Source organism: Odontesthes bonariensis, chromosome 23 (genome assembly GCF_027942865.1).
Source record: "Odontesthes bonariensis isolate fOdoBon6 chromosome 23, fOdoBon6.hap1, whole genome shotgun sequence".
Classification (NCBI taxonomy): Eukaryota; Metazoa; Chordata; class Actinopteri; order Atheriniformes; family Atherinopsidae; genus Odontesthes; species Odontesthes bonariensis.
In genome coordinates, this window is record NC_134528.1 from 4535024 (window position 1) to 4562084 (window position 27061).

General features: G+C 42.6%; 2 protein-coding genes across 2 annotated transcripts in view; one reads left to right on the top strand and one right to left on the bottom strand.

The window, feature by feature from the left end:
• Positions 1 to 540: 540 nt before the first annotated feature.
• The window catches only part of LOC142374497 (uncharacterized), a 40979-nt gene continuing 14458 nt past the window's right edge, over positions 541 to 27061 (top strand). The window contains exons 1-3 of the mRNA XM_075458219.1: positions 541 to 637; positions 1055 to 1102; positions 1370 to 1444. Coding sequence (XP_075314334.1) covers positions 541 to 637; positions 1055 to 1102; positions 1370 to 1444 — 220 coding nt within the window. The remainder of the gene's footprint in view (positions 638 to 1054; positions 1103 to 1369; positions 1445 to 27061) is intronic.
• On the bottom strand, positions 6828 to 25624 carry LOC142373589 (uncharacterized). The gene is made up of 3 exons (XM_075456910.1): positions 25197 to 25624; positions 22173 to 22395; positions 6828 to 9034 (listed from the first exon to the last, which is right to left on the bottom strand). The coding sequence occupies exons 2-3, from the start codon at positions 22285 to 22287 to the stop codon at positions 7485 to 7487; spliced, it is 1665 nt and encodes a 554-aa protein (XP_075313025.1). The 5' UTR covers positions 22288 to 22395; positions 25197 to 25624; the 3' UTR covers positions 6828 to 7484.

Here is a 27061-nt window from a genome sequence, read left to right on the forward strand (position 1 = left end):
TTGGGTAGTTTGAGTATGAGTAGTAACCTCATGATGCATACCCAACATTTCAGAGAATCTAGTATGCATCCGGGAACTTCTGCTTACTCAAACTCGCTTACTAACTCAAAAATTTAGTAGGAGTAGTAGGAGAAGTATGCGGTTTGGAACACCTGCTGTGGGTGTGTTGCCGCATTGCATTATGGGTGCTCTCTGTTCCCTGTTTATGTGCTGTATTTAGTGCTGTGGTAGAGTTTGTATGTGTTTACTTAAATGTTCTGTACGCAGTGATAGTGTAGTACAAGGTTTTTGTTTGTGTTGCATTTTAAGAAAATGTGCACCATAACTGAAAGTGGTGAGATGGAGCGTTAGGCCCACTTGTTCGAATGCATGTGAAGTATGGTTGTAATTCACTGTTGTTCCTGTGAGTGGCCTGATAAAATAAAAGTACTTGCTGCACAAGAAAGTCTGGTCTCAGACTTATCCTGTCTGCACCGATAACCTTTGTTACAATAGGTTATGTTCAGATTCTTTGGTGACGTCCTATTGAGCGATCCAACAATGGTCATTTGTGATGTCTGTGTCAAAGCGAGCAACAAAGAGAAGTTGGAGGGCAGAGCGACTGATTCAGCAGTGTTTCTGAGAGCTGCCCAGCATGGTAGCTGCCACTGCCGGCCAGTTGTGTGGTTTCAGATCTAAGAATCGAATCCCCTCCAGAGTGGAATGATTCGACATCAGGCACATTGGGAACAGTGGCCCTGACAGCTCAGGCTCAGCCCTCCACTTATTGTCACTGCCACTATTTTAGCCCCTCCTAAGAAAAGATTATCTTCCCCAAAAGCCTTGGTAACTGTGGAGATCAGCCACATTATGAAAAAACACTTTCAGCCTGCTTATTTTAAACAAATTAGAGTTGGAGCTCTGACTACTGACATTCGAGTAACCTGTGGACAGAGCGCTGAAGTGGCCACAACTGCTGCCTCCATCACTTGAAGACGTAACAGTATGTATAACAGAGGTATGTGACTGTGTCATGTAGCTCTGATTTTCTTTATGTTTCTGTTTGTTTCTCAAGCTGTCAGAGAGATCCCACAGCATCGACTGCTTCTAGTGGAACAAACAGGTGAGTCATCACAGTGAAATAATTATTCTACAGACACAGAAATTAACTTGAAAAGTTGTTTTAATGGATAATTGACTGAATGGTGGACATTTGTGTAATTTTGTACCGTTTCAGACAGCTCTGCTCGAAACAGCAGAAGATACAGCGTGTACGTCCTAAAAATCTGAAAAATTTATAATCTATTATAAAGAAGGATGGTGAAGAGGAGAATCTCAGGTGGAGCAGGGATGCCTCGACAGAGGAGCGTCCAACCAGAGGACCCCTGAGGACTCAGTTTGGTGCCCCCCGTACCTGCAGCATCCACATCAGAACTGGAGCAGACACAAGACAGCAAAGATCTCAGTAAGTGGGGAAATGAACCTGCAACTAAACATCACAGCGCATGTGCAAGGTTTTCACTGCAGAGAGGTCGTCAGTATTAAATTTGCTTACAAAAACAACACTTTTGCCACATTATTAGTGATACTTCAATAGATAAACACATTTGACGCAAAAGGCAACAGGTCCAGGAGGGTAACTCCGATATTCCTCTTCCCACTAATTAACTTAATATGCACATCATTGGAGTGTGAGAGGAATTTATTTGAAGTCTGAAAGAGTAAGCCAGGGCGGTCAGTGGCGTAGTGGTTTAAGCAGCCGCCCCATGCACAGAGGCTACAGTCCTCACTGCAGCTGGCCCCAGCTCGACTCCCACACCGAGCAGCCCTGTGCTGCATGTCTCTCTGCCTCCTGGTTCCTGTCACTCTCAAACTGTCCTAACATTAAAGGCATGAAAAGCCCAAAAAAAAAAAGAGTAAGCCCTTCACAGTCTTGGCTTTTCACTCAGAAGTTTGAGTCACTATTTTCCTACAGATGCACAGCTCTCTGTTGGTTTGGCAGAGGTTGTGTAGTAAAAGCTTAATGTCTATGAGGATTACTAAAACATAGCAATAATTTCAAATCACTGTTGCACGTTTTCACATAAACTCCACCAATTGAGAAACCTTCCATAGGATTGTCTGGGGGTGACGACTTGTTTATCTTTAAATGTACCCTATGGAATGATCAATAATTTACACATTTCTTAAATTAAATTGCTAATTTGTTCTATTACTGGCTGCAGTCTCAGTCTTACTGAGGGGGGTGTTTAAACCTAAACAGTGGCTTAGAGATGGTTACAAAAACCTACTGTGCTGTAATTTGAACTGTACATGTTGAAATAACTTTCACGTTCTTGTTACTTGAGCTACCTCGTATCGTAAGTGCAGCTACAAATACTACTACGCGTAGTATCCCCACAAGGTCCTTCTTAAAACCACATCCTGTAAATATGGCAGCATCTTTCGGACTGAGTGATCAGGTGCGTCCCCTTATGGAATCCTCCGGTAACAAGTGTACTACACAGGAAGTAGTTACTTTGACAACAGACACAGCTGCTTATGTGAATGCGAGGTGAAATAGAAACTGTATTTTCAGCCTAACAATTAGCAAGACAGTCAACATGGTTCAACCTCAGTATTCATGAACCCTTAGAGAAGTCTGTGCCCATTTAGGTGTTGCACATTTTATTGACTTTTTAGCAATTGAATCACACACAGAAATAATTGGTGATGTATCACTGTTATATATTCCTATCAGACTCCAAGTTACACGTTAGCCCGATTTTTTTTCATTGGAAGAACAAGGAAAAAAAGGATAAATCTTCAGTTCACATTTCATGTAAAGTAAGGACCCGCTGGACTCGAGTAAGAGCTCTCGCGGTATCTCCGTTCTCCGTTGTTTTTAGGCGTGTATGTAATGTAACAGACCTATCTGACAAGGCAGAGAAGCCTCATCTGTCCCTGTTATTCAGTCCAGTTCTAACCAGTAATGCTATTTCAAAGTCTTGGACCATTCAGGGACATACATTGTGTACTATGAGCAGAGTGGGCAAGTAAAAAATAGGAACATAGGTTTATTAGAAAAATATGATCAGAAAAGAAAAAGAAATACAAACCGTCCGTCTTCTTTTCACTGTGAACAACAGATTAATGAGATGATCAGTATCACTGCCACGTTATTAAAGCACCAGTCCATGTGATCTACTTGTGTATTTTATCAAATGAATGTGCTGCAGATGTAACTCTGTTGTTCTAAATGGTTTTCTTCTCGACTTTCGGCGTTGTAGAGTAGTAACCTTTACGGAGCAGCGACAACTCTGTGACGGAGAAAATTACTACTACTGGCGCATCGACTAGCGCCACTAGTGATGTTACTTCCAACACCGAAGCTTCGAAGCACGCTTCAAACTCGACAGGGTAGTTATAGTGAAGCAGTGGGCCGGAGCTTGCTTCATGTGACGTCACTGATGACGTTTGAACCACTTCACTGCTTCATTCAGACCGAGTCAGCTGACTGCTTTGAACATTTGGCGCGATTGAGTGTATTCAAGATGGCTGAAGCCCCGGTTCATGTCCCCGTTCTACACGTATTATATGTTACAAACAGCTCTCGTTTTTTGATATCCGTAGTTTCAGATTATTCTGTCAGGGAGCAACAGTCGAGGAAGCGTTTTAAAGTGTGGGAATATTTCGACTCAAACAGTTCCTTGCCACTCCAGCCTCCTCTGTTCCCTGTGACAGAGTATTTTCCAAAGCTGGAGAAATTGTCTAAAAAAAACAAAAAAAACGTTTGAGCCCTTCTACTGTGCAAAAACTACTTTTCTTGAATAAAAACACCTGAACTAACACAAGCACCCTCTTTATTACACCAAGCACACTCTCAAAGAAAATACCAAGCAATTCTTCTTCGTTCTTAATTGTTCAGTTATTTATTAATGATTTATTTATTAATTATCAAGGCCTAACGTGTTTCAGAGGGAACAGGTTTTAGTTTGTTTAGGCACTTTCACATAAAATGTTCATAGTTAATTAAATTGTGTTGTGCAATATTTGCTCATGCGGATACGCAAGGTACATCAACATACATTGTTCATAAAGAATCCTCAATAAATATGTTAAAAATAAATATATGTGACTTGGTCATTTTATAAGTAGCTCGCATGCTGAAAAAGTGTGAGCACCCCTGACTTAGAATATTGCTTTAGGACTTTTAAGTGTATTGTGTTGCCCTTTCTTTCTTTGTTTGTTATTAAATAGTGTGCTTCAATGGACACACTTGGGAATTATTGTTACCTTTCAGGATGCAATAATAATAATAATAATAATAATAATAGATCGGTTTTATATAGTGCTAATACTCAACGCCGCTGCCAGTGAATACCAGTGAATGAAACAACAGCAAATTCCTAACGACATAATTTATTTACAAATAATTGCACAAAGTATTTTACATGACACAACCGTCAGCTTGTTTTCGAGTTGGTCCATCCGGTCTCTCGTTGTCAGCACGCGCAGTTACAAAAATCAACACGTGCACGACAACGCGCTGGCTGTCTTTTCAAGGCAAGCGCCAGGCCTGAAACGTCATATTGATGTCATGGGCCGCCAGCGCCGTGAGCGACACTTCAACTATAAATTCAGCTTTATAAGTGGATACGGCGCCGCCTCTCAGCCAGCACGCCAATTTTCCCCAGTGGCTACTCGTGGTATTGTGACAGAAAAAATCCCCTGTGGCCCAAAAAGCATTTTTCCTATAGACCGCAATAGTAAAAGAGATGCCTGTAAAACTGTTCCCAGGACGCCTCCAGCTGTAACCGCTGATATTTACTAATCTTTGTATTCTATATTTTTAAGTCATGGACTTTTTATCCGTCCCAGAAAAGTCTCTTTTCCCAGCGTGACGTCACAGCTGTGTACGTGCACTGTGATGTGTATGTACGTGCACGTCCTCATCGCCCCGGGGCATGATGGGAGGCCCCAAAGCATCATGGGAGGTGACTCTACTACGCATTCTCTATGGGCAGCATAACGCAGAAGTAAACCCGGAAGTCAGGAACTATTTCGGCGTATACGCCAAGCGAGCAACTCCATTGAAATAAACGGCGGCCATTTTGCGGCCCGGTATCCAGATAATATAATACATCCATGGTGTACGTATATCGGGCCAGTGTTGGTCAAGTTACTTGGAAATAGTAGTTACTGATTACTTCTCCAAGAAAGTAATCCAGTTACTTTACTTATTTTCAAAAGTAATTAGTTACATTACTTACTTACTTTTCAAAAACATGATGCACGACCTAAGTACGCTATAAAGCAATAGACCTTTCAGCCTAATTCTATTCTTTCTGCATATTCCATCATATAGAATTGAATCAAATGAAAAAGTCTCTCTTTCAAAACACCTGTCGCTTTTAGGTCTATTTTGCGGGAGAGGGGCCATCAGCGGTTTGACCGGTGGAAATGGATGTGGTAGTTTTCTCAGACAATACAGTCGTTGCTGCCCCTTTGAATGGAAGTTGAAATTTAAATTATTATCCAGAATAGGCCCAAGATATTTGGAATTTCTGACGATGTCTACTATCTGACCTTTGATTACTGTTTTTTGATTGGTGTTATGTTTTTTTTTTTCTGAAATCAAAGCACTTGTCCTTAGTTTTCTGTACATTTAACTGGAGAAAAGCATTGTCGCACCAGACTTCAAATTCATTGACCACAGGACCATAGGCATATTTGTCATCATGTAAAAGACTGACTATTACCGAATCGTCAGCAAATTTGAAAATGAATCTATTCTCTTCCTGACTGCAGCAATCGTTGGTGTAGAAAATATAGAGAAGAGGGGAGAGGACGCAGCCTTGGGGAGACCCAGTGGATAATGTCATCTCTTCCGACATGCATCCATTCACCCTCCATCTCTGTGTTCTGGATGTTAAAAAGTTATAGAATCCAGCCCACGGTATTACAATCTAAATGAAAAATGTTAAGAAGCATATCAATCAGAATGTGGGGCTGGATTGTGTTAAAAGCAGATGAGAAATCCGCAAATATCAGCTTAGTATGGTTTTTGTTACCTTCAAGATGTTTAAAAACCCAGTTTAATAAGGTGGCAGTAGCATCCTCAACTCCACGACCGGCCCTGTAGGCAAACTGTAAAGGGTCAAGTAGGTGTCCAGTCTTAATAAATAGAACTTTCTTTATCCATTTTTCAGAAGATTTCATGACAAGGGAAGTCAGTGCCACAGGTCTAAAATCATTAAAAGCTTTAGGGTGGCTGGTCTTAGCCACAGGTATCACTATGGACTGCTTCCAGCACCTTGGCACCTTCTGTTGGTTAAATGACAGCTGAAAGATATGATAAAAAAAATGGGAGCCAACTGTTCCGCACAGGAGGAGAGCAGCTGACCACTTATATTATCAGGACCCGGGCTTTTTCCAACTTTAGAATATTAAAAATATTTGGCCACAGATACAACATCAAAAGGAGTATGACCAGAACAGAAAAGTTTGTTTTTCAGATTTAAAATGTCATTGCTAAGATCAAGGCAGTCAAACCTGGGGTAAAACTTATTGAACTCATGTGCCAATTGGTTATCAGAATTAAAACCAGGAAGAGCCACCTTTTTGTTGCACTTGATCTCTGAGCCAACAATTGTTTTTAAACCGTTCCAAACAGGGCCCAATCTGTTGTTGGCAAGTTCTATTTCCAGCTTCTCCTTGTAATATAATTTTGCCTTTTTTTATTTCATTCTTAATCTCCCTTTTAAGCAGGTTCACCTCTATAAAAAGGTCACCATCTCGGAATGCCTTCCTCTTTTTGTTTAACAGGTTTTTCAAAGATTTTGACAACAAGGGTTTGCTATTTTGGAAATATTTTTACTGACTTTTTTTGGAATCACACAGTCTTCACAAAAAGCCACATAGCTACTAACAACGTCAGTCAGCTCATCAATATCACTGCATGAATCCTTGAACATGTCCCAGTCAGTTTTATCAAACCGGCTCACCAAATCCATCAATGAACATTTCCACATTTGAGACCATCCGAAAGCCAAGTTTCAGTAAACGCCAGTAAACATGCATTTCTGAATTCATGTTGAAATCGAACTTGGGCTTGGAGTTCATCAAGTTTATTACGGAGAGACTGTGCGTCAGCAAGGATGATGGACAGTAGTGGAATGTGAGAGAGCGACTGTCTCCGCAGGCGTTGGAGTAACCCGCCACGTCTGCCCTGCTTCCTAGTTTTTCGTAGCGGAGCATTAAAGTCTTTCTGATCGCCTTCCCTATAATCAGTAAAGGAATCCAGGCTTGGAAAGATTAGATCCAGAGGAGGAACTGACGGGGTCGCTCCACTGCAGAAGAAACTCTCTGATACATTGAGTCCAAGTTGGAGACCAGAGGGAAGGCAGAGAAAAGCCACAGTAGGAGAAAACACGCTTTAGACTCCATTGCTCATTAAGATATACACCTTCCAGTCAGATTTTTTAGTCCAGGACCATATCCACCTTTCGGCTAAATTTTTTTCATCAAACATTACAGCTAAATGGCTTCTCTCCTGTGTGAACAGTCATGTGTTTTGAAAGAAATCCTCTGTCACGAAATCTTTTCCCACAAACATCACAGCTAAATGGCCTCTCTCCTGAGTGAACAGTCATGTGTCTTGAAAGATTCCCTCGGTCACAAAATCTTTTCCCACAAACATCACAGCTAAATGGCTTCTCTCCTGTGTGGACTCTCATGTGACTTGAAAGAGTTCCTCCGTCACGAAATTTTTTCCCACAAACATCACAACAAACTGCCTTCTCGCCTGTGTGAACAGTCATGTGTTTTGAAAGATGTCCTCGCTCACGAAATCCTTTCCCACAAACATCACAGCTAAATGGCTTCTCTCCTGTGTGGACTCTCATGTGTCTTGAAAGAGTTCCTCGCAGACTAAATCTTTTCCCACAAACATCACAGCTAAAGGGCTTCTCTCCTGTGTGAACAGTCATGTGTTGTGAAAGATTTCCTCGCTCACGAAATCTTATCCCACAAACATCACAGCTAAATGGCTTCTCTCCTGAGTGAACAGTCATGTGTTTTAAAAAATTTCCTCGTAAACGAAATTTTTTCCCACAAACATCACAACTAAATGGCTTCTCTCCAGTGTGAACAGTCATGTGCCTTGAAAGTTTTCCTCGCTCACGAAATCTTTTCCTACAAACATCACAGCTAAATCGCTTCTCTCCTGTGTGAACAGTCATGTGTTTTGAAAGATTTCCTCGCTGACGAAATATTTTCCCACAAACATCACAGCCAAAGGGTGTCTCCCCTGTGTGGACTCTCATGTGTTTTAAAAGAGTTCCTTGCCTACAAAAGGTTTTATCACAAACAGTGCAACAAAACTCTCCTGTGTGGACTCTTGTCTTATTAACAAACTTTTTACCACTGTCAGAGGAGCTGAAGGATATTTTGGCAGCGTCAGAAACGACATCATGTTTTACACTTGACTCAAGTACCATCATCTGTCCCGAATGTTTGTAACTGTCCTCTGTTTCAGGTCCAGATTTCTGCCAATAATCATCATCACTGACTTCAGTCTCAGAAGAGTCTGACGTCTTGTCATCAATATTTGGTTGTAAATGACCGTGTGGATCTGGGTTTCTGGCTGGTTTTGGTCCTTCATATTCCTCTTCATCAGTTTCTGTTTTCATCTGTTCAGCTGAGCTGGTTGGAGTCTTTATTTTATGAAACTGTGAGGGCTGAGGTTTCTCTTCATCTTCACTCTTTACAGTGACATCAGTGAGCGAGAGCCTGGTGATATCAGTCTCTTCCTGCCCATGAAGCTGCTCTTCCTCCTGATTGATCCAGGGGTCCTCCTTAATTTGGACGAGTGCTGGGTCCTGCTGGTCCACACCGGAGCTCCAGGGGTCCTCCTCTTCCTCCTTAATTTGGACAAGTGCTGGGTCCTGCTGGTCCACATTGGAGCTCCAGGGGTCCTCCTCTTCCTCCTTAATTTGGACGAGTGCTGGGTCCTGCTGGTCCACACTGGAGCTCCAGGGAGCCTCTTCTTTAATCACCAACAGCTGCTTAACATCTGCAGGAAACACAAATATACATTATATTACAACACACAACTTAGTTTAAAAGCATTTATCCTGCTCCTCAACAGCTTGAGTGTTATTCAAAATGTTGCTGGTCCGTTTCAACAAAAACAAGCAAAAAATGAGAAATTAAATATACAAAATTAATACAACTGAGACAACATGAGTGATTTATGCTGTATGTTGTCACAGCTGTATGTTGTGGAACAGCTGTGGTTCAGCAGGTAGAAAGTCTGTCCTCCAACTTGGAGACTGGCAGGATTGATCTTTCAGTGTCCTCGCGCAAGACCTCGAACAGACTGGACTGGAGACACAACAGTGAAGCCATCTACAAGAAAGGACAGAGCAGACTGTACTTCTTGAGGAAGCTAAGGTCCTTCAAGGTTTGCAACAAGATGTTGCAGATCTTCTACGTCTGTTGTTGAGAGCGTCATTTCCTCTTGCGTCATCTGTTGGGGCAGCAGCATCAGAACCAGGGACCTAAAAAGACTCAACAACCTGATAAGGAAGGCTGGTTCTGTTCTGGGGACGGCTGTGGAACCTCTGGAGACAATAATGCAAAGAAGGATTTTGCATAAAATCAAGAGAATTATGGACAACCCTGAACATCCTCTCCATGAGAAAACAGAGTCTCTTCAGTCAAAGGCTTCTTCAGTTTGGATGCAAAACGGACCGCTACAGGAAATCTTTCCTGCCCACAGCCATCAGCATCTATAATAACTCCTTGATTTAATTGAGTTACATCAACATTTAAATTCCCTCTGGGATAAATAAAGTATTTTTTAATTGAATTGAATTTGATCAGTTATTGATTGCAGAGAAAATGTGCTGTATGTAAAGAGTGCATGATTAAAGTTGTGAAAAATAAAGTGGAGCCTCTTCGAATTCTAAGGTTTAACATGTGATGAAAAGAAAAGGGGAACAAACAGCATTGCTGTCAGCTGAGGTGGTCCATCTGGTTAGGATGCCTCCTGGTCACCTCCTTTTGGAGGTTCTTAAGGCACGTCCAACTGGTAGGAGGCCCCGGGGCAGAACCAGAACTGGAAGGGTTATACATTTCATCTGGCCTGGTGACACCTCAGGATCCCCCAGGAGGAGCTGGAGAGTGTCGCTGCGCAGAGGAATATCCGAGTTTCCCTCTTGGACCTGTTGCCTTCTGCGTCAAATGTGTTTGTCTATTGAAGTATCACTAATCACCATGGATGACTCCGTGGTGACGTCAACTCGGACTGGCGAGGAATCTGGGTGTGACCCTGGACGACCAACTGTCATTCTTGCCAAACATCGCATCAGTGACTCGTTCCTGCCGATTCCTCCTCTACAACATCCGGAGGATTCGCCCCTTCCTCACCGACAAGGCAGCACAGGTGCTCATCCAGGCTCTGGGCATCTCCCGCCTGGACTACTGCTGGAGTAACTCGCTCCTTGCTGGCGCCCCGGCTTCTGCCATGGAGCTCATTCAGAAAGCTGCTGCTCGGGGGGGCGCTCGTGTGCTGCAATGGAGTAGACGTGTTTTTCCTTAACTCCGTGCCGCTACCTCCATTTTCTTAAACTACTGCACCTGAACATTATCTTTTTTGCTGCCCTGTCGCCGTCCTGCATCGTAATCGGTTGCACTTTGATTTTACGCTATGCCTAAGAAGGACGAGGGCAAAAAGATGACATCCCAGGCGAGCCCGTCTGCTGCTAACACCGATGCTATATTAGCCGCTATTGCTAGCCATGGCGTTGAGCTCGTCAAGATTTGCGCGCTTGTGGATGACCTGAAGAAGTCGATGGAGGGGCGCCTTGACTCAATCGAAGCATGCCTATCCACTCTTCAAAAAGAACACCGCGAAGCTGAGTACCACCTGGACGACATGGATGAGGCTCTCTTCGCCACCGATAGCCGCATCGCAGTGCTGGAGGCCACATGCAGGGATTTATCAACGGCTAACGGGCTCCTCAAAGCTAAAGTGAATGACTTGGAGGGCCACTCTCGTAGGCTTAACGTCAGGATAGTGGGCATTAAAGAGCGAGAAGAAAACGGTCGTCCAACTGAGTTTGTCTCGTGGCTGATACCTGAGCTTCTCCAAGCCCGTCAAAATCGATTGGGCCCACCGCAGAACTGAGGCCGAAGCATCTCGCTAACGAATGACCGTGGATCATCATTGCAAGAATCCATAATGACAGCGACCTGCTCAGTATCCTCCGACTCAGCCGCCAACAAGCCCCGCTACAGTACCAAGGTGAGAGGGTCTCCATATTCCCCGACTACACAGCTGAGGTATCATCCCTGCGCCAGGCCTTCGGCGCCATGAGGAAGAGGCTTATGGATGCAGGCGCTAAGTGCTCCCTTCGTTTTCCAGCCAAACTCCAAGTTGTCCACAACAACTCAGCTGACGCTGAACGGTTTGCCATCTCACTAGTTGATAAAACATGACTGATAAAGCTTCCCATATAGATGTATATACTCTGCATTTAATGCAGTTTCACAACTGATGCTGTGGTTAAGCATTTCGTCATTCTTAATGTCTAAGTGTATCGGCATTGAAAATATGAAATATGTCACTGGGTTCTTTTTTCCCCTATTTTACATGGTGTAGATACCCCACCGCGATTTTTATTTTTTTAATCCATTACTTAAAATGTTTAGCCCAACCTTGTTTACCCCAGTACGATTTTGATCCATTTTTCTTTTCTATGATTGATCTACCTATGTTTCACTCCCTCAAACATTTCAAGTATGGGCTTAAGCGACTGTTTGTTATAACTATGCTCCTATAGGTGCACCTTTCTGTTATTAATCTACATTTTGGAGGTGCTCACTGTGCTCTTAGTATAGGCAAGTTTATTTCTGTGCGGTTTAGTCGTCTCTGTTACCCGGCAGCCTTCGCAATGGACAGAGGGTTCTGCCACTTAGTTCTTGTTGTGGCTTTTGGCATGTTCTGGGGTTTTTTGTGTGTATCAAACTGCCAGTTTATTGTCATGTCAGCCTTTATTTTCTGTCCTTCTGTTTCCTAAATGCAGGATAGTCACCTCACCAGGCAGGGTCCTATTACTTTTACTTCCTGGAATTGTAGAAGTCTTGGCAAGGCACTTAAGAGGGGGAAAGTACTCTCGCATTTAAAATCCTTGTCATCTGACATAATTCTTTTGCAGGAGACCCATATTCAACCTACAGAGCAGAGACGTTTGAGATCTTTATGGGTGTCACAAGTATACCAATCCGCTTTCTCATCTAAGGCGAGAGGGGTTGCCATCCTTATCCGCAAAACTATCCCGTTTGTATTCAATTCCATAACAACGGACCCAGATGGGAGATATGTCCTTGTTACTGGTGCAATCAATTCTTTTCCGTTAGCTCTTTTAAACATTTATGCCCCTAATTTTGACTGCCCTGATTTTTTCAGTAAGATTTTCAATCTTTGTGCAAATACAATACTCATAATATAATCATTGGGGGCGACTTTAATTGCCATTTTGACCCTCATTTGGATAGGTCTTCCAAAAAAACTGCCCCAACGTTGAAATCTGTGCCAGTCCTCAATGATTTGGTGAAATCGCTCGATTTAGTTGATATTTGGAGGCTTCAGCACCCCCTTGAGAGACAATACTCTTTCTTTTCTCCTGTACATGGTACTTTTACCTGAATTGACTACTTCTTAGTAGACTCTAAACTAATCTCGCACACACTCAGTTCAACATACCATAGTATTTTAGTGTCGGATCATGCTCCTCTTTCAATTCCAATTAATTTTAACCTCCACACACCTTCATACAACTGGAAATTTAATCCCTCTCTAAACTCAGATAAAGCATTGAATGACTTTGACTAATGATAACGGGGCAGTCTCTGACTCAGTATTATGGGAGTCATTTAAGGTAGTTCTACGGGGTCATATCATCTCATATCAATCCTCCATTAAAAAGGTCCTAGCTGAGGCATCTTGCAGCTATTGAGGCTGACTTGGCAGCATTGGAGGACACTTACCGCAATACAAATGATGAAGACACCCTCAGGTTGGAAATTATATACGCAAACTTAAGCAAAAGCACTTTGAGCTAGGAGATAAGCCTGACAAATTACTTGCTAGGCAGTTAAAAGGCATACAGGCAGACAGGGCAATACACAAAATTTCCTCTGCCACTGGACAATTGATAACTGATCCCAAACTTATTAATGACAGATTTTTAGATTTTTTCAGTTAGCTGTATACCTCCAAATCTAACCCCACTGACTCTGACCTTGATAATTTTTTCAACTCTTTGAACATTCCAACTCTTAATGAAGCCGCTAAGCTTGAATTGGATTCTGACCTCACACTAGAGGAAATAAAAACGGCCATTCGCTCCTTTCCCAATGGTAAAGCTTGTGGCCCTGATGGCTTTGGAATAGAATTTTATAAAAAACACATTGATATAATTGCCCCTCTTCTTCTTCGAATGATAAATTGCTCTGTGAAAGATGGAATCCTTCCCAGTAGCGTGTATGATGCTCATATTTGCCTTCTCCTTAAAAAAGACAGGGACAGCACTAATGTCGGGTCTTACCGCCCTTTAAGTCTCCCAAACAGTGACCAATAGATTGTTGCAAAAGTTTTGACTAGCCGATTTAATGAACATGTTGGCACATTAATCCACCCCGATCAGACAGGCTTTATACCAGATAGGTTCGCCTTCTCCAATACCCGTCGGCTGCTAAATGTTATGTATTCCACCAATCTATCGAACTCTGCTGCTATTTCATTTCGGTGTCTCACCGTGACGTCAAAATGACGTTTCAGGCCTGGCGCTTCCCTTGAACAGACGGCGCAGCGCGTTGTCGTGCACCAGTCGATTTTTGTAACTTGGCGGCGCCACTAACGAAAAACCGGATGGACCGATGTGAGACCAGGCTCAGTGAGGAGGTGCGTTTGTACAGACAGCTGTACGAAACTGCAGTGAAACAGCACAGGGAGCACGTAAACTCCCGAAACTCGTGCACAGAGATGGGCAGAACTTTGGGGAAAGAGGGAGAGTTCTGTAAGAATGTGTGGTAGCAGCTACGGGACAGATACGTGAAGGCAAAGAAGAGGGCAGAGACTCTGTTGATGCCGGGGGCTTCAGACCTTCACCTCTATTAACTGAATTAAAAAACTTAAAATGATCCGAAAACTGCAGCAGTATCATTAATTACAGTATTCTTGCTCTTGACAGCGGCATTGTTTTCTTCTCCACTTTCGTGGTTGTAGAGTAGAGGTAACCGTCACGTAGCAGCGCCACCTCTGTGACGGAGAAAATTGCAACTACTGGCGCAACGACTTGCGCCACTATACATGGCGGGCACGAAATCGTGACGTCATCAACACCGCTCGCGCTAGCAGACGCGGCAACCATGCTAGAGCCTTAAGGCTCACCTACACAAACCCACAACCGAGGGAGGTCTCAGCCTCCCTGTCTTCCGCCATTACTATTGGGCCTGTAATGACAGAGCATTGGTTTGTTGGAGTCACCCCGGTGCTGCTGCCGAGCAGAGAGATTCCCTCTGCCCCAGTTGGCCTGTAACAGAGACTCGGGCAGCTTCAGTGCACGCAGGTGCCTCCCTAGCGGCCATCCTATTCTCAAAACTAAATCTCCCTTTTAGATGTTTCAAGGATGATTTTGTAATGCGTAATACATTGAAGATTCTGAAACAGATAAAGGGTGTGTTAAATCTCCCCGGACTGTCTACCTACGCCCCTATTTGTCAGAACCCTTGTTTTAAACCAGGCACAATGGATGCTGCTTTTTTACAGTGGTCCAACAAAGGCTTGACTGCCATCATTCATCTTTACATTAACGACCACTTTGCGTCTTTTGCACAGTTGCAGGCAAAATTCGGTCTCCCTTCCAGCCATTTTTTCTGATACTTGCAAGTCAGAAATTTTGTTAGGCAGTCGATCCCTCACTTTGAAACTTTGCCTGAGCAACACATCTTTTATGACCTAATGTCCAAACCTCCCACCTCCAAACGCTTTATCTCTCAATTTGTTTACCTTTTTAGTTTGGCAGCCCCTTCCCTCCATATTAAAGAAGCCTGGGTATGTTGAGATTTCTGATGCGCTCTGGGCCCAGGGATTGAATTGGGCCAACCAATTCACCTTTCTCATTTTTAACAGCTGGTATAGCATAACTGGCCTCCTTTTGATGTAATTGTCTGGCCAGTAGCTTCCCTAAATAGTGCATACTCAGCTTTTTTGTTGTATAGTTCATTTATTTGAAATTTCAAATCACATACCTTTTTCAACCATGGGTCAGAGTGTTTCTCAGACAGTGATTTCTCCAATTCTTTAAGCTGGGATTCAAGATCTTTTAACTGTTGTATTCGCTCTCTTTTTTCGTGCTTGAATAGGCAATAACTTTCCCTCTTATAAAGGCCTTAGAGGCCTCCCAAACAGTCACAAACTTCTCTGTTGACCCAGTGTTTACCAGAAAGAAATGATCAAGTTAATTTTCTAATAAACTATTAAATTCTGGATCTTGTAATAACGATACATTTAGCCTCCACCTATTTTTCCTTACACCATCTGACTTCATTACTATATCTAGCTGCACTGCAGCATGATCAGTCAGTGCTATGGGTCCTATTGTACAGTCTGAGATGCTCTCTACCAGATCCTTTCCAATCAGAAAATAATCTATCCAAGAGTGAGATCTGTGATTATGGGAATAAAATGTATATTGTCTCTGTCTCGGGTTGACCAGCCTCCATATATCAACAGGGTATCCCCAGGTTTGACCACATGAAATTTAAGACCTTTTTTAGACTTTTTAAGACCACAAAAAATGAAAATTAAGACTGGGGTCGCGACCCTGGGGGGTTCGATCCCCTCTAGGACACAAAACACCACGTACACAAATCAGTTTAAAATATGTTATTTCACAGGTCATGCAGAGCAGTCACTGTACATATTGTGGATAGGTCAAGTAATTGAAAACACAGGTAAAAAAACACATATGCTTAAAGTGTACTTTTGACTACTGTACTTAGTACAAAGTACAATATTTTCGGCGATTTAAAATGCGCTTCATTGCATTATTAGTGCGCTTGAGCACTACTAAAGCGGTACTTCAGCACACTTGCAGCACACTGAGTCTGCTAAATTGGCACCACTTTTGGACAGCTTTAAGTGCACTACTAGCCTATTTTAGAAATTATGATCCAGACACAATTTAATAAGACACAATTTAATAATGTAATCCAAGGTGTTCTACAGGTATTATGGGTGGAACACAATCACAGGGTATTTGGTTCAAGCTTAGTACCCATGCACAGTACACTCAACATACATAGACTAGTCAGAGAACTCAGTAGATTCAGACATTTCATTTACATCATGTAACAATCTCTTACCTTCAACTTGGTAGATTCAGACATTTCATTAAAAAATAGATAAGAATAGGAGAAGAGGGCATGTAAAAACAACTAATCAAATTACACCTTCAAGTTTCCGAGCTCCTCTTTTTTGGCAACAATTTCTTCATCTATAGTATTCAATTCAGTTTGTTTTTCTCTGTGACTCCTTCTGAAAGCATTTGACTTCACGATCAGTTCGGCCATTTTGCTTCCTTGTTTTCCTTCGGCCTGCTCTGCCAATTTATCGGCATCCTTGGCCAGGTTGTCTGAGATTACCTGGGTGGACAACCTCCTCTTCTTCAGGACCTGCAATTGCTCCTCAATAACCTTACGTTTCGCCCCTTGAGCTTCGGATGCCTTTTTCTGTTTTTCCGCGTCGAGATGAATTCGGTACCTGCTCCTTGCAGAAACGACCGAGGACAGAAGTCCCTGCGTCAAGGGGACCTGCAGGACACCTCCATGTCGTGCCACATAATCGCACACTATTCTATGTGCCACAACAGTGTCTTCCAGAATGTTGGAAGTTTCCACCTCTTTGTTCACCGAGAATCCTCGTTCCACGGTGGCCTGCCCATGAGAGAGGAGGAGAAGCTTCTGAATGAATGCCCACAGCTGAGGATAGGAACAGCTGAGGTGAGAATGTAGGAAAACATCCAGTCGCTTCTCTAAGTGGTTGTAGGTAAGGAACTCCTCCCTGTCCCTGATATCCAATGTCAGCTGGGAAAACTGCTGGATGATTAAGTCACCTGAGAAATGAAAAAATGCACAATACACAAGAAAGGGTTAAATATAACCGCCCTGCGTGGCAGCAAGGTACCTTAATTTCCCTTTGCGGATTAATAAAGTTTACTCTTCTCCCTATTCTAATTCATTTTAAGAAAGTATTTTTAAATGATGAAAGGAGATAATGTACCAGCAGCAATTCCTCCATCCACCTGCTTGTCCTGGATAAACTGCCTGACGAGGCCCTTCATCTGCCTTTGACACACTTCAGGAGAGGTGTACATTTTGGCTGGATCAAGGCAACTCATCTGCCTCACTGTCGGGTACTTCAATGGGCTTTTTTCCTGCAGCTTCTTCACTATCTTGATTAAGCCCTCCATGCACTCCTTTCTGAACTGAAGAATGGAAAGTTCTCCAGCGGCCTGTTTCTTAAGTCCCTAACAGAAAATGAGAAGTAACTAAGTAAAAGTAACTCTCATCTCCCCCAATTAACCCTGTGAACCAATTGAGAACACCAAAGAAAGGAATGTTTTTGGTTCTTGTGACTACAAAGTTACATTTCCATGACTATAGCGCTGCTCAGTTTTCATAGAATATAATAGAATGGTAGAATGTTTAGTTTTGTAGCCATTTTTGAAAGGGTATGTAAACATATGAGCAGCACTGTAACTGAAACACAGTATATCTGGATTGTGGATAAACATTGACCCATAAGTACCTTAATGGCATTCTCCGCTCCTATGCCGATATCAATGGCCCTCATAGGCAAACTAGCCTCCTTTGTGGTGACATCCAGATGGACTAGTTGTGCAGGAGTGGCATCTCTGAGGCTGTCCATTTTCAGGAATCTCCTCAGCAGGCTCTGCAAATAAGTAAAAGCATGACAAAAAAAGCTTAGTTGATGTACTACTATGTCTACAACAAAGACATTTAAACAGTTTCACATTTAAACATGCATAAAAAATTCTGAATCACCTTTAGAAGTTCTGCCAAGTCGTGTGCAATGAAAGGCAGGACCGGCGCATCTGTCTGGTACTTTATGAGGAATGGGGTGACATTGCGACAAATGGCAGTGAAGAACTCCAGCTTGGCTGTGATGAGGGGATCTTTTGTTGCAACCGCGATGGTGTCATATGATGACGTGGCTGGATTAGGCACTTCCTTTTTCTGAACAGCTGTAACATATCTCACAACGCTGGGCCATATTTGCAAGGCTCTTTCAGCGACTGGCAGGTTTTCAACCCATCTGTGCCCACAGAAGGGTAGGGCGAAAGTTGTTGTTCCCGTCACAGCCTCAAAATCCTCCCTTCGCGCCGGAACATTTAGGAAGAGGGTGCTTATGGCTCTCAATATCTTCTCCATTTGCCAGGAGGTGAAGCCTGCCCTGACCGCGTTGTGAAGGGTATGGAGGCCACAAGTCCCGACCACTGCCAGCTGTTTCCCATCATACAGATCACCATGCTCTTGCTGAAGCATTTCAAAGAATCGCCAGTTGACATTTGGCCCATCCATGGATATGGACACCATCCTTCGCATATTGAGAGTGGTGACACATTCCTGGAGATGATTGAGTTGAGATTATTAAATCATTATACAAATAACACAATGTACTTACACAACAGCAGGTTTAAACTACTTTCAAAGCAACTGATTTAGACAAGCAGCTGATTCAGACCCTAAGGTTTTCAAAAGGTTGACAAATGAACACCATGTTGTGTTGTAAGTAAGCAGAATGAAAAAGAATGAAATGTGCTCAATATTATTTCAGGACTAAAGACGTAATACCACAGAATACCACTAGATGTCAATAAATCGTCAGTAAATACATAGCTGCTCGAACAGCATTGCGTCAAATGACTGAACTGTGCTCCACTTAAAATACAGCTAAGGTAGTAGTAATACCACTCCCGGACTAAAATGCTAATTGTGTTATAGCTTTGAAGCCTGTGAATTAAACAAAGCGTTTTCACGGACTATAGAGTTTATACCGCCAAAACAACGCTTAAATATCCTCAACGTCAACATGCGTTTTGTCCTGAATAAATACCGCTAACGAGAGAAGTTGTCCTCCTGTGATTCACCGATTCATACGAGTTTTACAAAGCTGCCGTCAACATTCACTACTGACCTCTCATGTCACAGAAATAAGCCATTAAGCACGCTGTAGCATACCAAAACATACACGGTAGCACACCAAAATACATCGCCATTTTCTTTGTAACATAAAGCACTGTTGTCATCTTAGCCTAGTACTAGTTACATTACAACACCCACAAAATGAAACAAGATCAAAACTAATAACACGAACGTGTCAGTTAGTATAATAACTACGGCAACACACTTATAGTTTGCTAAAGCTCAATTAAAAAAAAAAACTTACTTTGAAATGTTTGAGGAGGTCCACAGCCTTGGCATGACCCATAAACTCAGATCCGAAGTATCTGGAAGCTACACGCTCGCCACTCCAATACCGAAGGTGGATGTCCATTTGCTTGCTTTTAGTCGTTTTGTTTCGTCGAACATCACGACGAATCCGCGGGGTGCAGCATTGACGTCCTCAACCAGCTCTTTGGTGATGAAGGAGGCAAGGCCGAACTTGGTGATATATGCGGTTTTGTTCTTGCCCGAGCTGAATGTAGCAGCAATTTCTGAATCGCTAAACATAGCTTTGAACAGTGTTCCAATGCCTTCGTTAGAGTTGTAAGAGTGGTGGTCTGTAATTGTCTTTAACACCCAGAGCACCTCTGCCCGAAGTGACTGGGCGCCACCAAACCCTACTGACGGTGCCCTTGGCTTTGCCGCCGGCCACGGTTGTTGCTGGCCATCTGTGGAAGAAGTTGCCGCGATAACTTGACGCTGTTCACCCCTGCAGAACATCGTGATGCTCGGTTGACGTTCTTGAGCTAGCTTGGCGTGTTTTGCGCTCCTCATGTGAGAGTCCAGGGCAAGGTGACCTAATGTTGTAAGTTTGATTTTTTTACGACAAAACTTACATCTCGCCTCCACGTCAGTCTCCGGGGCCGCGAGCAACCAGCTGCTGTATTTTGGATCACTGATCCATTGCGGGTTGAATTTACACTTTCCCATTTTAGAAACAACTGCCGGGCGGGTTGGCTCACGCGCACTGTCACTGTACTCACGAACTGTCAGGCTAGCCGAAACCTGTGTGCGCATGCTCCATATACACGTTCGCGCTCTGTTATTCATGTTTGACGTTCGTAGGGGCTGTGGTTCGTTCACGTTTTCTGCGTTGCTCGTAATTCGCTACAGATCGGTTGAGGGGGAAAAATAGACCAGAGAAATTTAAGACCTCTGTATGAAATTTTAGACCCGTGACACACATTTAAGACCTTTTTAAGGCCTAAAATCGGTGGAATTTTTTTAAAGACTTTTTTAAGACTTTTAAGACCCCGCGGCTACCCTGATCAATCAATCCCAGGTCGTTTATCAGGAGTTTAATTGCCATCCTGTCTTTCGGTATAATATTAGAAGAGGTGGTTTTATCCAGGGTCCCATCGAGAACTTAAATTAAAATCCCCAGATAAAATAGTGTGTCCATCAGGTATGCCCCCTATTAACTTATTTATTTCATGAAAAAAGGTTGGATCCTCGATATTCGGTGCATAAATGTTACATAAATTAACTTTTTCCCCATCAATTTTAGCTTTCACAAATACCATTCTTCCTTGTTCATCCTTTTGCTCTTTTATAATGAGAAAATGTAACTATTTGTGAACCAGAATAGCCACACCATGCTTTTTACTTGTATATGAACTGTGATATATTTGACCGACCCAGTCTCTCTTCAATTTGGCGGCCTCTGAATCAGTCAAGTGGGTCTCTTGTAAAAAGGCTATATGGGTTTGTTGGGACTTAAGGTATGATAAACATTTTTTCCTTTTCACTGGATTTTGTAACCCGTTCACATTCCAGGATATTATCCTTATGCAATTAGCCATAATTTAACAAATACCTTACGTGGACCATAGTCAAATGATAACTCGCATAGAGGGAGGTGAAAAATGAAAACAATAATGAAAGAGGAGGTGCCGCCCCGCTGCCTGTCAAAACCCCGGTTAACCACAACATACAAAAAACCTTGTATAAAACCCCTTCGGAACATAGAACACCAAACAACCCATCAACCGCCCCCTTTTCTCTCTCACTTTTGAGAGACCCACCGCAAACACGGTCCAGCCCCTTTCTTATCGAGTGTATGAAACAACATTTTTTCCCCTACAGCGACTGTAGGCTATTCATACCATAAAGCCTTTATCATTCTCAACTGGTTAGCTTATGAAAGGGCATGTTGTTCACGCTAGTAATGTTGACTTAAGCATAACTTGCAAACGCTATTTAATATTCTATCAGTTGTTGTAATGTCATGGCATATATGTCGTTTTGTTAATAATTATTTCTCGGTGGACATTTAAAAAAAGTGACCTATTGCACACGTTCAGAGGTTGTGAGAGACTTTATTTGGGATTTCATTGTTCACGAGGAAAGCAATAAATTTATTTTTGTTAAAGCATGTTCAGTAGCTATTTAATTTGGCAATTATATTTTGTTAATTATTAATTATTATTATTAATACTTCACTGCAGTTCTCTGACGTACGTTTGTCCACCATAGTGTAATGGCTTATACCATGTAGTGGCATGTTTTGTTTTGTTTAAAATAAAATCGTATTTTAAATGTGTAATTCAGTCATTAATGTGTTCCCTGTTGGACAGAAAAGTAGCTTGTTAAGCAAAAGCCAATATGCTAACAGAAGAGATGTGCTCATACTTGCTCTGTAGTAATTTGCTCAAACAGCAGGAAAGGAGCAAGCTGCTGAAAATTAAACCATAGAGAGACCGAGTTGGACCATTATTCATCTCTTTTCCAGATTCTTTTTTTAGATTTTTGCCGTGGTATCGGTTCAGTATCGAGGTATTTATGGCAGGTATTGTATCGAAGTCAAAATTTTGGTATGGGAACAACACTACTCTGCAGTGGAAACCTTGCACATGCACTGTGGTGTTTAGTTGCAGGTTCATTTCCCCACTTACTGAGATCTTTGCTGTCTTGTGTCTGCTCCAGTTCTGATGTGGATGCTGCAGGTACGGGGGGCACCAAACTGAGTCCTCTGGGGTCCTCTGGTTGGAGGCTCCTCCTTCGAGGCATCCCTGCTGCACCTGAGATTCTCCTCTTCACAATCCTTGATTATAACTGATGTTTTTTCAGATTTTAGGATGTACACGTTGGATCTTCTGCGGTTTCTAGCACAGCTGTCTGAAACGGTAAATACACAAAAGTCCACCATTCAGCCAATTATCCATTAAAACAACTATCTAAATTAATTTATGTGTCTTCTGCAGTGATATTCAGATGTTAATCTCTGTAAAGAATAACCACAGTTATACATATGATCACACACATGGAGACACAACAGTGAACATCAACTCTGAAAGAATAATACATCAATGAGAAACTTTATGTTTGTTAAACACTATCTGAACATAAACTAAGCCTAGTCTTTCTATCAATGGATTTTTCAAAAATATCTTTTCTTTCTTGATGAGTCTGGAAAATTTACAGGTGACAATGTCAGATTCTTCAGGCTCAAGAACACATTTCTTCATACAGGTTATGTTTGTGGGTAAGACATAAATACATGTAAAATAAAAATAAATAAATAAATCACCACTCTGCTCATACTACACAATGTCCCTGAATGGTCCAAGACTTTAAGATAGCATTACTGGTTAGAACTGGACTAAATAAAGGCTCTAGCATGGTTGCAGCGTCTGCTAGCGCGAGCGGTGTTGATGACGTCACGATTTCGTGTCGGCCATATATAGTGGCGCAAGTCGTTGCGCCAGTAGTTGCAATTTTCTCCGTCACAGAGGTGGCGCTGCTACCTGAAGGTTAGCGCTACTCTACAACCACGAAAGTCGAGAAGAAAACAATGAAGAGCAGGAACAATGATACTGCTGCAGTATCTGGATCATTTTTTTTTTATTTCAGTTAAAAGAGGTGATGGTCTGAAGCCCCCGGCATCAACAGAGTCTCTGCCCTCTTCTTTGCCTTCACGTATCTGTCCCGTAGCTTCTTCCACACATTCTTACAGAACTCTCCCTCTTTCCCCAAAGTTCTGCCCATCTCTGTGCACCAGTTTTGGGAGTTTACGTGCTCCCTGTGCTGTTTCACTGCAGTTTCGTACAGTTGCCTGTACAAACGCACCTCCTCACTGAGCCTGGTCTCACATTGGTCCATCCGGTTTGACGTTCTTGGCGCAGCCAAGTTACAAAAATCGACTGGTGCACGACAACGCGCTGCGCCGTCTTTTCAAGGCAAAGCGTCGTCATCGTCTTGCTGCCCCCTCCTCGTTCTGTGATTGCTTCCCTAATGTAACCGGTGGTGTTTATCTGCACCCTGCGTTGTGATTATTTTTGACCGATTACAACACGGCCACAAGGCCCGAAGTTTTCATCGGAGGCGATCTCCGTTTATTTTTTGTAAACTGGAAACATGTACGGCACACACATAAATTATAACGTTTTAAACATATTTTGGGTAATTATATAAAAAAGAAATATACTTCAACATGTCGACAGTGTTATACACACTGCATAACTGTCTCTGTTACACTAACTCAGGCAAAAATAAGGGCGGTGGTTTCCAGGCTGCCTTTGCAGTGTGAATGAAATCGCGCGCAAAGCAGCATGGGAATTCCCCGGCTAACTTTTCGGCATAACACCTGCAGCGAAGCAGCGGTAGTGATGTGGCGGCTGAAGCGAGGCCTCGGAGCATGTGTCGAGCAAAAAGGGGCGAGCCAGATGAAGCGTTGGTTCGAGGCTTGTATCGTTTCCATAAAAATCACGTGACTGATGACAAACGAGGCCTCGGATTCAGTGTACACGTCACTGATTCATTTTGAGCGTCACTATCGCATAAAAAGGGTTTGAACCTTGCGGCACTTGTATCAGAGTTAGTGGTTAAGTTCAGTTATTATATCAGTCATATCAGTCATATCATCTATTATTATTATTATACTGCATTAGAATATATCGTAATTAGGTTAGAATAGTGTTAGAATAGTTATATAGGATATGAACCCTCGTTTTTCGCGGGGGTTACGTTCCAAAAAGAACCCGTGATAGGCGAAATCCGTGAAGTAGTAACCTTTATTTTTTTTTACAAATAACTACTGTAGGCCTACTGTAAAATAATAATTTGAATCAATACGAACTGAAGGCTTCAAATTGCGGAGATCAGCACCGCGACCCGAGTCATTGGATTAGAACGGGAGAAAATGAAAAATGATTATGAAAAAAGAATAAAAAGTAGGCTACAGTAGGACAAATAGTGACTCGCGTGTATTTCATTGCTCTTCTGATTGAGCCGCTGCATCCTGACTCAGCGTTTTTTTTTCCTTCTAAAGCCCGCGGTGCAGGTGTGTTTTTTCGAGAGAAGAACATAGTTATCAGTAGTTGTTGTCGCTCTTTTTTCTTCTGGGCATATTAAACCGCAACGTTATTGACACACATTTTTTAAAATAAAAACCAATAACTTATATTTGTCTTGTTGCCCATACTGCTCTGTTGCAGTTTATTCCTGACTCCCGGTCCCATAAGCACTTTCATACTCCCAGTTCCATAAGCACTGTAGTCAGTGTACATCATTGATATATTTCATTTGAGTGATCAACACCATAGCACTCAATAATACTTCCATATATGCAGTTTTCACACATTTATTTTCATTGAGACACAGTGACAACAATTGTTTATTTTATATTGCAGGATGCTCTAACTCAGGGTTAATTTAGTCTGTCATCTATTCCTTTTGCACAGCAGGTGTCACTAGAGAGAACGTTGCGATGAGGCTTCGGGTAATGAACCTTTTGGCGAACCTTTGGGCTGGAAAGCCTCATTGGTTCACAAAGCCTCATTTTGCCATCACTAAGCAGCGGTAACAAAGCAGCCGTGGCTGAATAGCCGTGATCCCTCTGGGCTCTCCTTACTTAGCTTTAGAAAGGGGCTTAGCACCTGGCTACAAACAGTTAGCAACGAAGGCTCACCATGACTCACCTGTGCTCTGGTCGGCGGTGGTACACGGCCGATATATCACTGGGACCAAGACGAAAGCGCCGGATCTACAAATGAGTTATGTTTGAGTTAGATTAAACGCTGACGAATGAACACAAACAGCAAGCTGTACTCCGAGGTGAGAGGCGGGCACAACGAGCCGGAAGCGGAAGCGCCGAAGAGACAGGAAGCGAGAGATCAGGGGGAGGGACGCGGCCTACTTTTTCCTCTCTGCCTGAATGATGATGAGCTAACACCGAAGCGGAGGCTGATATCGTAGATATTATATAATAATATTATGTCTATGGTCTTCCCCGCTACGCCGACTCTCTTCACCCTTCTCCCTCTTTGGACAGGACGCACATTAACCGGACTTGGAACCGGAGTTCATGGACACTAAAGCTAAGTAAGGAGAGCCCAGAGTGATCACGGCTATTCAGCCACGGCTGTTACCGATGCTTCGCTGCAGGTGTTATGCCGAGAAATGCATCCCCTGATGGTCCCCTGCTTTAAAGAGAGAATGGAATGATATAACTACATTATCATTTGTTTACCTGATTGAATTAACAGATGCAAATTTCAATAAATTCAAAAATTGTCTTTAAAATTAAAATAATCAAATTTTCTAGTTTTAGGTTCATTTTTAGATTATTTCATCTGGGCTTTACTGAGTAAAGATTGATATTCATAGAAAATGTCTCCAGCCGTCTTACTATAAAAGTGTTAGTCACGGCCCTTACTTTGCAATATTTGCACAATAATATAATAATAGGTGAAAGAGATGCTATAAAATGTGCAATTGTCGGATTATCATAAGTGTACATGTATTATTAATCCAAATGAAAAAATGAGGAAAAAAAGATGAATGAAAAACCATTGTCAGCTCAATATTCTCACTGTAACTTTATTGGATAAATGTAATAATCCACCCCTGAATTACCCCGCGAATGAGGATGCTTTTCTCGGTATAACACCGGTCTGTTGCTGCTTTGGGGGCTTGATTCGGGGTCCTGTCGGCCGTCTCTGGTCGACTCGCTTTCTGCTGCTGACCCTGTTTCCTATTACTTCTGCGTGTGTGTGAGATCCCCGTTCAAGATTTTCTTTGTGTGCATGTCACGTTTTTCCTGTGTGAGTGGGGTGCTCATCTTCCTGTTTGGATACACTTTTCCTTGTCTACCCCTCCTCCAGCCGGTAAGCCTCATCCTGTACCCCCTTTTTCAGTTGGGCTCACTTATCTTTTTATTTTTTCTGCCAAACCTCGTGCTTATTTTAAACAATAACATTTTGTATGTGATCATTGAACTTTGTCTCCTGCCCTCCCTGAGTGTCCTTTTGTAAGAGCTGATAATCGACTTTTAGTACGGGTCCTTTGGCCCTAACCCAGGGTGGCGTTGTTGGCAGTGGTGTAGTCCAGGGTGTACGGCGTATACCTACTTATTTGTCAGTCAGCATTGCGTATACCCACTTCTAAATCCCCCCTGATGCGGCTAGTCGCTGCCAGTGCCTTCACTGATTACACCGGTTAATTTTAGGCACGAGGACTGGTGAGATAATCAGAGGCAGTGGGGCGGGAGATGCGCTGGCCACCTCTGGAACACGATTGGACAACTCAGGTGCCACTCCAGTTGATTGACAGGCATGTCTCTTAGAAAGATGCGCGATGAGAATGAGAAACACAACGTCTTTGAAATGAGTGGCAGGCGTAGAGAGTGTGGTGTTAAAGCTACTGTCGGAGTGAACCTACTTTCGTGGAATACATCATTTTGAGTTGAGTTTTAATGTAATTTCCAAATGAGTCATTGTATTTAAAGACTGCACATTTAGAGAAGATATTTTGCTGCCAATTGTTACACTGTGTGAGTTAGTGG

Coding starts and splice junctions, on each gene's coding strand:
- LOC142373589 (XM_075456910.1), bottom strand. CDS start 22,287: ATGCCTCGAAGGAGGAGCCTCCAACCAGAGGACCCCAGAGGACTCAGT. Junction 9,035..22,172: donor ACAAGACAGCAAAGATCTCA/GTAAGTGGGGAA, acceptor TGTTTCCTGCAG/ATGTTAAGCAGCTGTTGGTG.